Source organism: Daktulosphaira vitifoliae, unplaced genomic scaffold (assembly GCF_025091365.1).
Source record: "Daktulosphaira vitifoliae isolate Bord-2020 unplaced genomic scaffold, ASM2509136v1 Scaffold_5, whole genome shotgun sequence".
Lineage (NCBI taxonomy): Eukaryota > Metazoa > Arthropoda > Insecta > Hemiptera > Phylloxeridae > Daktulosphaira > Daktulosphaira vitifoliae.
Genome location: NW_026099576.1, coordinates 23,495,045 through 23,508,492, shown reverse-complemented (window position 1 = coordinate 23,508,492; position 13,448 = coordinate 23,495,045). Strand labels below are relative to the sequence as shown.

General features: G+C 34.1%; 5 protein-coding genes across 8 annotated transcripts in view; 2 read left to right on the top strand and 3 right to left on the bottom strand.

Moving 5' to 3' along the window:
• Positions 1-13,448, top strand: part of LOC126906586 (valine--tRNA ligase-like) — a 143,687-nt gene that overhangs the window by 25,645 nt on the left and 104,594 nt on the right. The window lies entirely within an intron of this gene.
• The window catches only part of LOC126906606 (dynactin subunit 6-like), a 142,228-nt gene that overhangs the window by 30,115 nt on the left and 98,665 nt on the right, over positions 1-13,448 (bottom strand). The window lies entirely within an intron of this gene.
• Positions 1-13,448, top strand: part of LOC126906603 (calexcitin-2) — a 106,653-nt gene that overhangs the window by 79,109 nt on the left and 14,096 nt on the right. The window lies entirely within an intron of this gene.
• Positions 6,116-6,834, bottom strand: LOC126906608 (uncharacterized). The gene is made up of 3 exons (XM_050687277.1): positions 6,732-6,834; positions 6,387-6,667; positions 6,116-6,323 (listed from the first exon to the last, which is right to left on the bottom strand). The coding sequence occupies exons 2-3, from the start codon at positions 6,658-6,660 to the stop codon at positions 6,178-6,180; spliced, it is 420 nt and encodes a 139-aa protein (XP_050543234.1). The 5' UTR covers positions 6,661-6,667; positions 6,732-6,834; the 3' UTR covers positions 6,116-6,177.
• LOC126906607 (uncharacterized) lies at positions 6,845-8,173 on the bottom strand. The gene is made up of 3 exons (XM_050687276.1): positions 7,350-8,173; positions 6,970-7,286; positions 6,845-6,913 (listed from the first exon to the last, which is right to left on the bottom strand). The coding sequence occupies exons 1-3, from the start codon at positions 7,480-7,482 to the stop codon at positions 6,878-6,880; spliced, it is 486 nt and encodes a 161-aa protein (XP_050543233.1). The 5' UTR covers positions 7,483-8,173; the 3' UTR covers positions 6,845-6,877.

Genomic DNA, 13,448 nt, shown 5'->3' with positions numbered 1-13,448 from the left:
TCGAAAATTAGCGATTTTTAAATTTGTAATTTTTTGGGGGATTTCCCCCGTTTAACGGGGAACGAGGGAATTTTTTCAATTTTTAAGGGTAATGTCTTCGACTAGATACGATTTGTGATCTTTTGACGTATCATTAAAATAAATCGATTCGGTGAGAGCTGAGAAAAAGTGGTAACAGACACAATAAAAAAAAAAAAAACACATCTTAGTAAAACCAATACCTTTTCAGCTTCGCATCGAAGCTAAAATAGTGGACTGTATCGTTTTATTATAATTTACTTGTAAGTTGGCGATTTGTCCGCGCGCGTACGTAGATCGAACATAACTACTTCATATATTGGTCGGCGACCATCATTATTATAGATATCTCTTAATAGCGTGATAATGAACACGAACAAATAGAAAATGGCGGCTATTGAACGTTGATGGTTGACCTTTACTTTTAATAATATAGGCTTTTAGTGAGTTGAAAAATGAAGTGTTAAGGTATCCAAAATTAATTTCATAGCTAATTTATAGCTGCTTAAATGTTCATATTTAAGTCATCAAAAAATAATACCATTATTTGTATATTTAAAAATAAAATGTCTATTTTATGTTTTATAATGACTAATTTTTTATATAAAAAAATTTGAAACTAGTGAAAATTGATATCATGTGATAATTTTAATCAGATATGTTTACAAAATATTGTTTCGAAATAGTTAGAAAAAAACTATTATTAATGACTTAAAACAAAAAAATGTATTTCTTCATAGTTCCTGAGAAAACATCATAATTTAGTCTTACTATTTGTGAAAAAATAAAGTTCTTCTATAAAGAAAAATTATTAGATGACTTATTAAACNATAAAGTGCTTCTATAAAGAAAAATTATTAGATGACTTATTAAACAATACTTGAATATTGAGCTTATTCTCATAAAATACGTCCAATTATGATATTATAAAGATCAAACATAGTCTTTATATAATAAAGCAGCAAACACATCTTTTAAAAAATAGCTTCATACCATAACAATAGTTCATTAAACAATCATTGAATTCCAATGTATGTTATTAGCTAAATCACTTAATTGTGCATATGTTCAATACGTTATTAAATAATTATTCCTAATATCTAAACAAAAATTGTGTATATTATAAAAACAAATTTTTTTTGTACTGCTCTGATAATAAAATATATGTTAAAAAAACTGCATAAATTTGTATTAATACTTTTCATTAATATATTAATAATATACACATATATGTGCTTATTAATTATTAATTGGAGTATAAATAAACTAAAAAGGGATAAATTTTAATGTTGAAGAATGCTAACAAATTTTAGGATTTACGATAAACGTGCGTAAAATCAAAAACATTCACAAAAATAATAATTAAAGTTAAAACTTCAATCTACAATATATTAGTGTAATAAATAAATACCATGTATTAGAATTTTTTTTATTCTCCATTAAGGCATCCAATACTTATTTATTCACAAGACTCTAACGACAGGAATGTAGTTTAAAATATTTAATAACTACTTTTTCTAAAATAAATGCCATTAAAAAAACACTCATTCACTATCTAAATTTAAAATATAATACTTATTCTATTTTTTATGTTTTATTCATGTATGTTATATATCAGTATATACTGATATTCATTCAAGGTGTTTCGTAAACAAACATGTAAAGTATAAAGTAACAAATAAAAAACTATTGTTGAACATTTTATTTTTTAACTCATTGATATGATTAATATTTTCTATTACAGGAAATATTTTTAATAATTATTATTTTTATTATTTAACAAATTTAGTACAAAAAATAACTTTTACATTTATTGATTATTATTACCAAAAAGATTTTGATAAATTACATTCAAATGAGTCATAAAAATGTTAGTTTTAGCAAAGTATTCTTAAGTATACCTGGCTAAAAATTGGTACTTAGTTTCATCTGCATTAGGTCTGTTACCAAATAAAACATCGAGAATGTCCAAATTTGGGATATTATTTTCGTTTGCATATCTACAATATCGTTTCATATAATTATATGCTTTTTCGCTTAATATAGATAATACACAATCAAGGTAATTCTGAATGCCAACCACTTCTATTGGACCTGACTTTAGAGGATTGTCAATGAATGTTTGCGGAATTCGTTGAAAATTTTTTTGTTTAGGACTAAGTAGACTAACGTACTGAACCCCTTCTTGTATAGAAACTACCAATACTACCAATTTTTGGATAAATTTGTTAAGAGAATCTATTATGTATTCATTTAAATTTCTCTTACATTCTTCCATTAAATAAAATATATAATAAGTAGTAACGGTTATTCTTTCAGAATAATTACAGTAAACAATATATGGCAAATTATAATTAAATTGTACAAGAAAATTATGTGCTTTTGGTTGCTCAACTTTATTTTCATAGTTTATTGCTGATTGATATGCTTGCTGTCTTAAGTCATAATAGGATATAAAATTCACGCCATCAAATTTAATACTTACTCCATCAAGATGTAAACTATCCGCAGAGTAAACAAAATTCTGAAGAATATCTTGCATTTTAATATCACATGAAACTTTCTGAGCATAATATAAAATGTTGAACACCAAATAAAGGCACCATATAGTTACAATCAGCATTTTCAATTTTTTTTTACTAGAATTATATGATGTACACTAAAAAAATGTAGTTAAAAGTTACTTAAATGTTCATATTTATGTCATCAAATAACAGCTCCTTTATTTGTATATTTAAAAATAAAATGTCTACTTATTTAAACAAAAGATTTATAATGACTAATCCCATTATTGTTTGCAGTTATATTTTTAAATAATTGTCTCAATTAAATTTTTTTGTAGTTTCTATACATAGAAATATTTGAAACTAGTTCCCGAGAAAACATCATAATTAAGTCTTTCAATTTATACATCGATCAATATAAGAATACTTATAAAATATTCTTAAATTAATTTTAAAATGGTAGCCCATTAGTGATACAGTATAGACATGGCATAGATGGGTCAAGTATAGATGATAATATTTTATTTTTTAGCTTATTGATGTAGTTACTATTTTATATAACAGAAAATATTTTTAATAATTATTATTATTATTTAACAAATTTATTACAAAAACAATACCTTTTACATTTATTGATTATCATTACAAAAAACGTTTTGATAAATTCCATTCAGATCATGCATTAAAGTGTTAGTTGCAGTCAAGCCCACATTTAGGAGGGGCTTTGGGAGCACTTGTCCCGTGGAACAAATATCTTATAACATATATGTGATTTTTTTAAAATTTAATTAATTTTATTTAACTTGAAATTCTAACAAATTGATTTATTTTTAAGAAACATAATTATCTATTTCTAACAAAAATATTAATTATTTATTCGTCAACTTAAAGCGTATACAAAAATATAAATGTAAAATATGATATATTAAAGTTAACATCATAGACTACAGTTAGTTTATTATTATTTATAATATTAGTACTATTAGTAATATTAGTACTATTTATAATCAACAGAACTATAAAATAAGTAGGCAACAATTTATTTGATTCGTGATTTATCTATTTTTAGCAAAATATAGATATGTTCTCCCTTAAACTGGTTTTTGTGGATATCGTCGGACGTTGATAGTCAATTAATATAGGTATACTAAGGTAGTTATAATACAATAATCTATCTCGTTTATCACAACATTATTATCTAATAATGTGTTATGTACAGACGGCTCATAATGTATATTAATCGCTACGTGTGACCGACTCAATGTGTTGAGGAGTTTTAGCTTCGATGCAAAGCTGAAAAGGTATTGGTTTTACTGTGATGTGTTTTTTTTTTGTATCTGTTACCAATTTTTCTCATCTCTCACTGAAAGATGAGATTGGAACAAGGATCGGTACGGATTCGCAGTGATTTGTTTGGACTTTGCACGGGACGACGGTCGATACAGATACAAGTTTGACACATTTGTTACAATATGAGTGCCGATAAGGAAACATTGCTAAAACTGTTGACTGAAGCCCGGGAAAATGTTCGAAAAAAGTACACAGAATTGCATCGCGGCGAAGCGGATTCGTTGACTCACGTAATACGTCAGTTGGCGCCAATCATTGAACCATTAGATAAAATTGCGTCACAGCAACAGCAACAACAGCAAAAACAACAACAACAACAAGAACAATTACAGCAAACTATCAAGAGTTTAAACGATGATAGATACACTGTGGAACACGATGACGGGTTTTTCCATCAGTACATGTATCAATGGTCAATGAACCCCAACAAAGATAAAATGTATGGATCAAAGGTATCACCGGATGGCATTAGGTGAAGTCTACAATATCTTTCTCGACAGAGGAACAATTAATGTTTTAGATGAAAAATTCTCGCTCACTATGGGTCTTGTGGATTTACTATTTTCGAAAAACCCCAGTGTTTACTCCGAATCGGATTTGTATGTGTACAAAACGATTCTCGGCAAAACCGGTGTGCATTTAAATAAAGACGGAACATTGAAAAAAGGAGGTCAAACGTATGTAAACACCATTAAACCATTGTTTGTAAACGGTGATGGTGGTAACGCAAACAATTCCATGCCGTTGTTTGAAAGCAGCAGTAGCAACATCAGTGATACATCCATTATCGGTGCGGGTCTACAATTGAGATTGAACAACAAGAAAAAAGATTACGTGTACTGGGACGACCCCAACGAGCTCGTAGAATGTTTACGTTTATTGATATCAGCCCAGTCGGCTGGCAACACTGGAGTTTCACCGGAAATCGTTTCTATATTGGAAGAGCTGCAGGAAGCCGGTTACATTGAACAGATACCAGCGGCGTTATGAATAAGAACATTGCTAACGAACTACACCGGCAGGNAGCATTGCTAACGAATTCCACCGGCAGGCCCGCAGAACGTATACCCTACCCGGATAAATATCAAGGGTCTCGATGATATATGGCACGCTGACCTTGTGGAAATGCGTGCATACCCTGATCAACGACATCGATATATTTTAACGTGCGTCGATGGATTTTCAAAATACGCGTGGGCTATCCCGTTAAAAATAAAACGGCTGACGAAGTTACCGCAGCCATGAACGGAAAACTGAAACAAGGTCGTCATCCTAAGCTTTTGCAAACGGACAATGGTAAAGAATTCTACAACAAACAATTTCAAAAACTAATGTCACAATACGCAATCAATCACTACTCTACTTATTCCACTTATTCTGCTTAAAACAATGGATGAATTATAATATGTAACATTATTGTCAAAAAATGATTTTGCAATATTCTCATTTGTATTCGTACAATAAATATATTTTCCATAAATAAAATGTATATTAATGATTATAGTAAAATAAATAAATATTTCTAAATTACGTCTAGTACTTACTATAGGTTATTAATACCTATTGAAAAATAATCTATCTGGTATTACTGAAATAAATAGGGGGTAATTACTTTAATTAATCAAGCATTTATTATAATATCAATTCTAAATTACATTTATTTACAATTCAATTCATTAAAATATTACATTAAAAAATCTTAAAACTATATTTACAACTATATATAGAACACTTATATTTACAAAAACCTTATCATAAAATTCAATTACACGGTTTAGCATACAATATATTTTACATTTATCGATATGGATATTTAAAGAGTTTTACAATCTTATTATTACTATAAAAACTAATGTTGATTAAATTTCTTCCGACGGAATGACATAATGACCGTAAGCCAGCATATCAACTCTGTTGTCGAGCGTGTAGCGCTTATCATCGAAACGGTTAAGCGCCAACTTGGTTGTACGTAAAGTGCGCATCTCGTGCTCGAAAGAACGAATTGACACGTTCTGTCGGTACGGAGTGTACGGTAGTGATAATGTCGGTGGAATCTCACCATCACATACGGCTCCGATGACTACACGGGCATTTTCTCCGACCAACGCTCGTTTTGACGCATCGTCACCATCGTCACCATCGTCTTCAAACAAACATCGTTTGTAATCGTCCAAAGACAGATGGTTCCGGACGACATGTCCGCGGATCCCCTTAAACTTGATGAGTTTGCTGCCTTCCATGTCAAATGCATAGCACTTTGAACGAAGTGCAGCGATCTCAAAGAGAGTGAGGCCGCCGGTCTCGTCTAAAAACAGACCGGGCGTCTTCTTCCTCGAGGTTGAGTAACAAGCTCATTGGGCAGGCTAGATGCGTCCACATACACCAGTAAATCGGGGCTGTCAGCTAAATCCTGATAGAAGTCGCTGACTCTGAGCAGGTATATGAAGGAGTCTGAGAAAAATTAAAAAATATATAAATATTGTAAAACTATTTCTACTGTACGGTTGTACTCACCAGTATCCATGTAAACCAGGCTGATTGCGTCGCCATAATGAGGTTTTAATACGTCGTAGAAGTACTTGTACATTAGCGACTTGCTAATGTCAAGCACTGCTAAACCGACGTATATTGGTTTGATAAACTTGACAATCTTTGTGTCCATTATGACGGCGCACAACCTTTCGCCGTATTTGATACAGTCGTTGAAGGTTGGTTGGTTTACGAGCTTGCTTAGACGTTCGGGACTGGAGATTAGTTCAATGCGGATGCGTTTCCGCATGTTCTCCATGGTTTTCCTTATAAAAATATAAATATTTATCGAATAACCCACAACTGCTTTACCATTGAGCGTGCACTTACCAAAGACGGCATTATTCATTAATTTGAAAAACGATATTTCAAAAGCATTTGCCGCCTGTTTCCGCATTTCAGTGTTCAACTCAATGTACGGTTTCAACCAAGCACTTTGTNCACATTTCAGTGTTTAACTCAATGTACGGTTTCAACTAAGCGTTTTGTTGAAACTCTAAAACGCGGTGCACCTGTGTGACAAACATATTAATATCATAGCTAATAGCTCTAGGTACGATGTATATACTTTATCGATTTGCAGTCCGTGTGCGATCGCCTGTTTCAAGTTGAAATAGTGTACGACGTACCGTTGTTTGGGTTTCAAAGTGGCCATGAGTTTGGTCTCTTTGGAACCCGGCGGTACATCGTTGCCAGGCAAGAACGGCAAGTCATTGTGCTCGTCATGCAACTCTTCTGGATACGATACATCTACTTCATATATACGCTCCGTATTACCAGTGTCCGAAAGCAATTGGAGGTCGGCCAGAGGATCTGATCCTTCATACCACTGGAAGCCACCTTGTAGCATGGGCTGACTCATAGCCCACCCGTAAAGGTGATTACCTATATACATTAAACGTTTTTAATCCACAGCTCAATTATTGTACTTTTATATATAATACTTACAATCTTGATACACGATCCATGAGTCTGGTTTTGTCGGATCGTAACCAGGTGTCTTTGGATTTTTGGCCTTGGCATAGTGCTTGAAGGTCTGCACCAGCCTACCACGAATGCCCTGTTCCACCATCAGTAGCATGTCGTAGTCGTTTAAGAGCTCCAGCTTCACCCTGGTTCACTTCAACATACAATCGAAGCTAAAACCCCGTGCGGTATAATAGTGCGCCGTGTCCAAATTGTATGTTGTAATACAGATGTCGCGAAAGTTCTCAAACATGTCAGCCAACAACAGCACGTCAATCTTTAGGTATAGGTCGCTGTACTCGCCGAGGGTTGAGCAACCGAAACGATTCCACACCTCTGTGGCATGTCTATAGTCATCATCATCGATATTCGACTCACTTAACTGACTATAGAAAGCGTCTTGAGGTGGTAGTTCCGTTTCGTCCAATTTAGCCCAACTATCAGTGTACTCGTAAGGGTATACGCCCTCACGCGTTACCAACGGCATGTCTTCCGGGCGGAACACCTTGGCCGTCTCCCGGAATTTAACGAAATCGGATGTCATTAGGTTACCGGTCAAGGTGGACAGGAAGGAGGCCATGAACCGGAAGGTGTCGACAAACCGTATGGAGAAGTTATTGGTCACGTGTTTCGTGACCGAAATATACTTCTCCTCGGAATTCGGTATGACCGAAATCCTTTGGTCGTCGTACCCCAATTCAGTGACGATGAAATGCGCGTCGTAGCCCGAAAGATTGTGCAAGAAGCACGGCACAAAATTGACCGTCTTCACTTTCAGATTACACGCATTGCACAACGTCTGTCTGAATCAGCTCGATAGATGGCAGTGGTCTGCGACTTTGGAGTTGGAATCCTGGAATGCCGTGCGGCACAAGTCGCATACCACTTTCTACCCATGCCTGTACACATCATCGACAGACATTCGAATGAGGGCGTTAGTTTTACGCAACAAATTGGAAATGTTGCGCGTCACTTCCGTTACAGCCATTACGAATGCCTTGGCGACCTCGTCGCGATCCTCAGACCCACGGTATATCACCGGTGATTGCGGTATACCGTAGCATTCAAGGAGCTCGGAAGGCACATCGTTCGATGTTTTCACCATGAACCCGTGCTCATGGGATGGTGTGTGTGCACAGTCCTGGTGTATGCACCCATACGATCGTCTGTTTGCTCCAGCAAGGCCTTAAAATCAGCGTAGATGACAAACAGTAGCCGTTGCGACTTTACCAACACGTCAAAAGCGACCTTACTACCCTCTGCCGGCATAATGGGTAGAATTTGTTTATTCTTGCCGCATATAAACTTGTGTTGCTCCAACGCTTGATGACCTCGAAAAATATTCTTTTTAGACTTATCATCAAAACTGGTGAAGCAACGTCTGAAAGTGTATATGCGGTATTTGTGTTGAGTTTTTTGGCTGCGCAGGAGCCTCGAAAAATCTGAAATGTACGCGTAATGATACTCGTCAGAGTCACCGATGTACAACAGGTCAAAATGATTTTGTTGCTCTTGGTCGGCGACTCTTAGCGGATACACCGACCACTTCATCTTAATGTTGTCCCGTTCCAAGCCGTACGTGTTGACGGACACGTTAGGGTTACGTCGTTCAAATATTTTAATTTGGGACACAGGTGTGGGGAACGTCAACCCCGTGAAATCATACCTGTGTTCCTCGTTAAAATATTTTCGATCAACGCGGTATTTGTGATCTACATTAACGTGTCTCGCCAAAATGGACCACTTGAAACAGAACTGATCGATGTTTTATGGGTTGATAATTGCTCTTCTATGGAAAANTCGATCAACGCGGTATTTGTGATCTACCTTAACGTGTCTCGCCAAAATGGACCACTTGAAACAGAACTGATCGATGTTTTATGGGTTGATAATTGCTCTTCTATGGAAAATTTCGGGCGGGACCGGAATATATGATGAGCCGGTGAGGGGCGTATACTTGTATACGCTGAGCATGAGTCCGTCGATATGCGCTAGCGTGAATCCGCTGCCCCTACCCGAGTACACATCTTTCTCAGCGAGCATAATCTCAAAATCGTCATTGACCTCTCCCACAATGTCCGTGTCAGAGAACAACACCTTAGCCCGTGTCTTGATGGCACGGTCCTCGGGCAGTGCTTCCGATCTCGGTATATAGTAAGAGGCCTCCAATTTGAGATTATATTTAATAGGCTGAACAGCTGTGATTTCACCGAGTTTGGCAACCAGCTCGGGTTTAACGGCACGCAGAAAATCTCGATAGCTTGCGAAATTTTCCACGTTTTTCCGATAAAACCAAACGGCTCCTCGCTTCAATGCGGAATCAATCTCGATGAAATTTTTCGCGTCCGGCAATTGTATACGCAACCTTTTCGATTTTACCCTACTGTTGTTAGCCCTACGTTTAACCGAATGGTGGTTTGGANTTTTAGCCCTACGTCTAACCGAATGGTGGTGTGAAATAATCGCGGCAGAGGTGGCTGTGAAAAAATGCGTAAAAACAATTTGTGTGTCGAAAATATCGAAATATACAATCAAAAAAACTTAACTTGTGCAGCACCAGTAAAATGTACATCAGCCATTGTTATTCAATTTTAAATTTAAATAAAAAAAAAAAATAAATACTAGTACTTGTATACGTTTAACTGAATATTTTTAAGCAATATGTTAACGAGCCGCTAATAACGCTTAGTCAAAGAGTGAATATAATCATTATTGATGTCTTTATAAATACGGATTGTTACTGTATTATCCGCTGCATCAGTGGTGGTGGTGCGCGGTCATTAATCGCNGGTGCACCAGTGATGGCGGTGCACGGTCATTAATCGCACAAGTACATCGTATATCGCGAGCAAAATGACAAAAGTATATCAAGTGGTCTGAGAAAAAATATTCAGGTTTCTACATGTTATACAGCACATGTTACATTTTTATAAACGCCACCCAAGACAATTAATTGATAAATTGAATCGTCATTTGTAATAGCATGAAAACATTCAGTCTTAAAGTGAAATGTTTACACATATATGTCATTAGGATTTAAAACAGATGCCTTTGTAAAAATTATGACCGTCTGCCGTCTCTAATGCGTTGACGGATGAAGAATGCAATCTGTCCAGTCGAAGCTATTATTTTATTAAAAATAATTAATTACAGTTGTTAAATACAATATTAATTTATAACAATGGGAGGGATACCAGTAATAATTCAGACAAAATATATGTACGACATTAATCGATAAGTATAATACAGATTATAATAATATTATAAACATTATAATATATATGTTCCAGTGATTACGTCGTCGTCGTCGGCGGCGGCGGCGGTAGTGTTTATTTAAGAATGTGTTTTGCTATAAGAAAACTTGAAAAGTCGTCATTAGTATATATTGTATACAAAAAAAAATATTGATTTATTATTCACTATACGAATAACGGTATATTAACTTGTATAATAACAATTAATCTAATTGACAGTGACATCGCCGTCGTCGCCGCGTTGGGCCATCTGCTGTATTAATCTCAAATGCTATAGTGTAATCATCAATACAGCCATCTGGCACACAATGACTGTTTTGAATAAATCTATGTTTTTTTACAAATTAGGTAAGATATATATTTTTCCGTACAGACTTTTTCTAAATATATACATGTCGCATATCAAAATAGCGGATTCGACTTTTAAAATTTGTACTTTTTACTGTAACCGTATAGCTTAACTGGAAAATGCATTTTTTTTTCGTCAAAAAACCGATATTATGTATATATAGCCGAGCATAATTTAGGCGCGTGACAAGTTGTGTTAGTTTACGTCGTGTTTCATTCCCCCCCACCTATAGGTTTGTTTACCTAAAGTTACATTACCCCTCTCTCATAAGACTTGGTGGAGGAGGAGAGGTTCTTCTTAGGTTAGTTTACGTTGGGTTTCGTCGTTCCCCCTCACATTGCAATATGATAGTTTACGTTGGATTTACTCTCCCCTCCACCCCTCTTCCCATTTCCATGGTGGTTAGGTGAGTGGGTGAAGCGGAGAGGACCTAGAGGACCCTTTTTCACCCTACTAATTTCAAAAATGACTGAAAACGTTTAAAAAAGAGAAAAACATTCCATGATGAAGGGCCAGCTGAAAATATTACCTATACAAAACTAGAATCTTATAAGTTTACACTTATTTTGTCATGTTAGAAAAAATTAAAGCTGAACTTGAAAAAGTAATGAATTTCACAACCTTCTTCTTGAAAACTACACATATTTTTTGGAGTTAACAAATACTTCAGTACCTGAAGTATTTAAAAATGCTACAAAACTACAAAAAAAATTTGTTATTGATTTAGAACCTTCATTTGTAAATGAATGTTTGTATTTTAGAGAACATTTAAAAAGCCTTTCTGATGGTATACCGAAGACAATTCAAGAGATTTGTATATTTGTAAGACAGAAAGTCTTACAAAGCATTTACGCTTATATAGACATAGCTTTGAGAATGTTATTATGTACATCTATAAGTATTTGTTCAACGGAGATATCATTTTCTACTCTAAAAAGAATTAAATCGTACCAAGATCTTGTTCGTCGGAGGATCGACTTAATAGTTTGGCACTCTTGTCAATGGAAGGTAATCACCTTTTAACATTCAAAATAAATAATGACGATATCATTAAAAACTTTTCAAGTATAAAAAGTATAAAAAAATTTTAATTGTTCATTAACTATTGTTGTGTTGATAAATGACTTTAATATATAATTGTAATTTTGTTAAAATTCCTAACTTTTGTACAATTATTCAATGAAAAATTATCAAATAACCCATTTTGTACTCTTAAAAAAAAATGTATGATTAAAAAAAACCTTTAAAAAAAATTAAGTGCTCAATGCTGCAAAACTTCTAAATACTGCCCTGGTTGTAGTAAAGTATGATTCAGTATATATCGCTAAAAAATCGTTCGTAGTTTCATCATCATAAGGTCGGTTTTCAAACAAGGCTTCGAGACACATCCAAATTTGAGAAATTATTGTCGTTTGAATATTTATAATTTTGTATCATATAATCAGTTGCAAATCCGTTTAAACTAGATAATACATTATTAAGGTAATACTGTATGCCAATCTCTTCTGTTAGACCTGACTTAAGAGGATTGTCAATGAATTCCTGCGGAATTTATTGAAATCTATTTCGTTTAGAACTAAGTTTACTAGCGTACTAAACTCATTCTTGTATAAAAACTACCAATACTACCAATTTTTGGATAAAATTGTGAAGAGATTTATATTAAGTATTCATTTATATATGTTTTACGAATTCGTGAAATAAATATTTAAAAAAATTTTATTTCAAAAAATATATTAAAGACAGGGAAAATAGCTTTTGTACTGTCGTAACTCAAAAATAATGAAGAGAAGGGGGGGGATTTAGGATTGAAATGAATGGGGAAATACGCGCATCTGACTCTTCACTAGGGCGTTTGGATCGAGGGTCTACCGTTGTAAAATAAAGCATGCAGGTTGAGTTCAAATAGTGTTACCTGAATATTTATGTTATCCTTAATGCCGAAGACAGGATTTACGTAATAATAATTTCAATACAAAACAAGTTGATGTCACTTATCAAATGATATAATTATTGTCACTTATTACACAAAATACACAAAAGTGATTCATATGATAAAAGAAATAGTACATGAAACTTAAATAAAATATTTGTACACACTAATTTAAATATTGTCAATATTATATAAACGATACAGAGAAAAATGCGGAGTTTACTTATAAAACTGGACGTGTTCGTTCCGGAGTACGACCGAAACAGGCCGTGTCAGACGAGCCCATGGAGTCCTTTTGGTGTCCTTCCAAAGTCCCCTTCCGATATTTTAGGCAGTCGGCAATACTGACTGCCTAAAAATAGTTACAAATGCATACTTGATATTATACCTGTATATATGATATTTCATTATTTGCTTATATCTTACTTGCAAAGCTATCATTGCATAGTAAGAAACAAATTTTGTTGTTGTATTTCTATTATAAGTGTCGCTAAAAAAATGGGGAGTTATAAAAAAATATCGCTATCAAAAAAAAAAAAAAAAAA

Bases quoted from the DNA above. Each gene is read 5' to 3' on its own strand.
- LOC126906608 (XM_050687277.1), bottom strand. From the start codon at position 6,660: ATGGAGAACATGCGGAAACGCATCCGCATTGAACTAATCTCCAGTCCC. The intron at 6,324-6,386 runs GTGAGTACAACC...AATTTTTCTCAG, and splicing joins CCTGGTTTACATGGATACTG to ACTCCTTCATATACCTGCTC.
- LOC126906607 (XM_050687276.1), bottom strand. From the start codon at position 7,482: ATGCTACTGATGGTGGAACAGGGCATTCGTGGTAGGCTGGTGCAGACC. The intron at 7,287-7,349 runs GTAAGTATTATA...TAATGTATATAG, and splicing joins ATGGATCGTGTATCAAGATT to GTAATCACCTTTACGGGTGG. The intron at 6,914-6,969 runs GTATATACATCG...TTTGTCACACAG, and splicing joins ACGGACTGCAAATCGATAAA to GTGCACCGCGTTTTAGAGTT.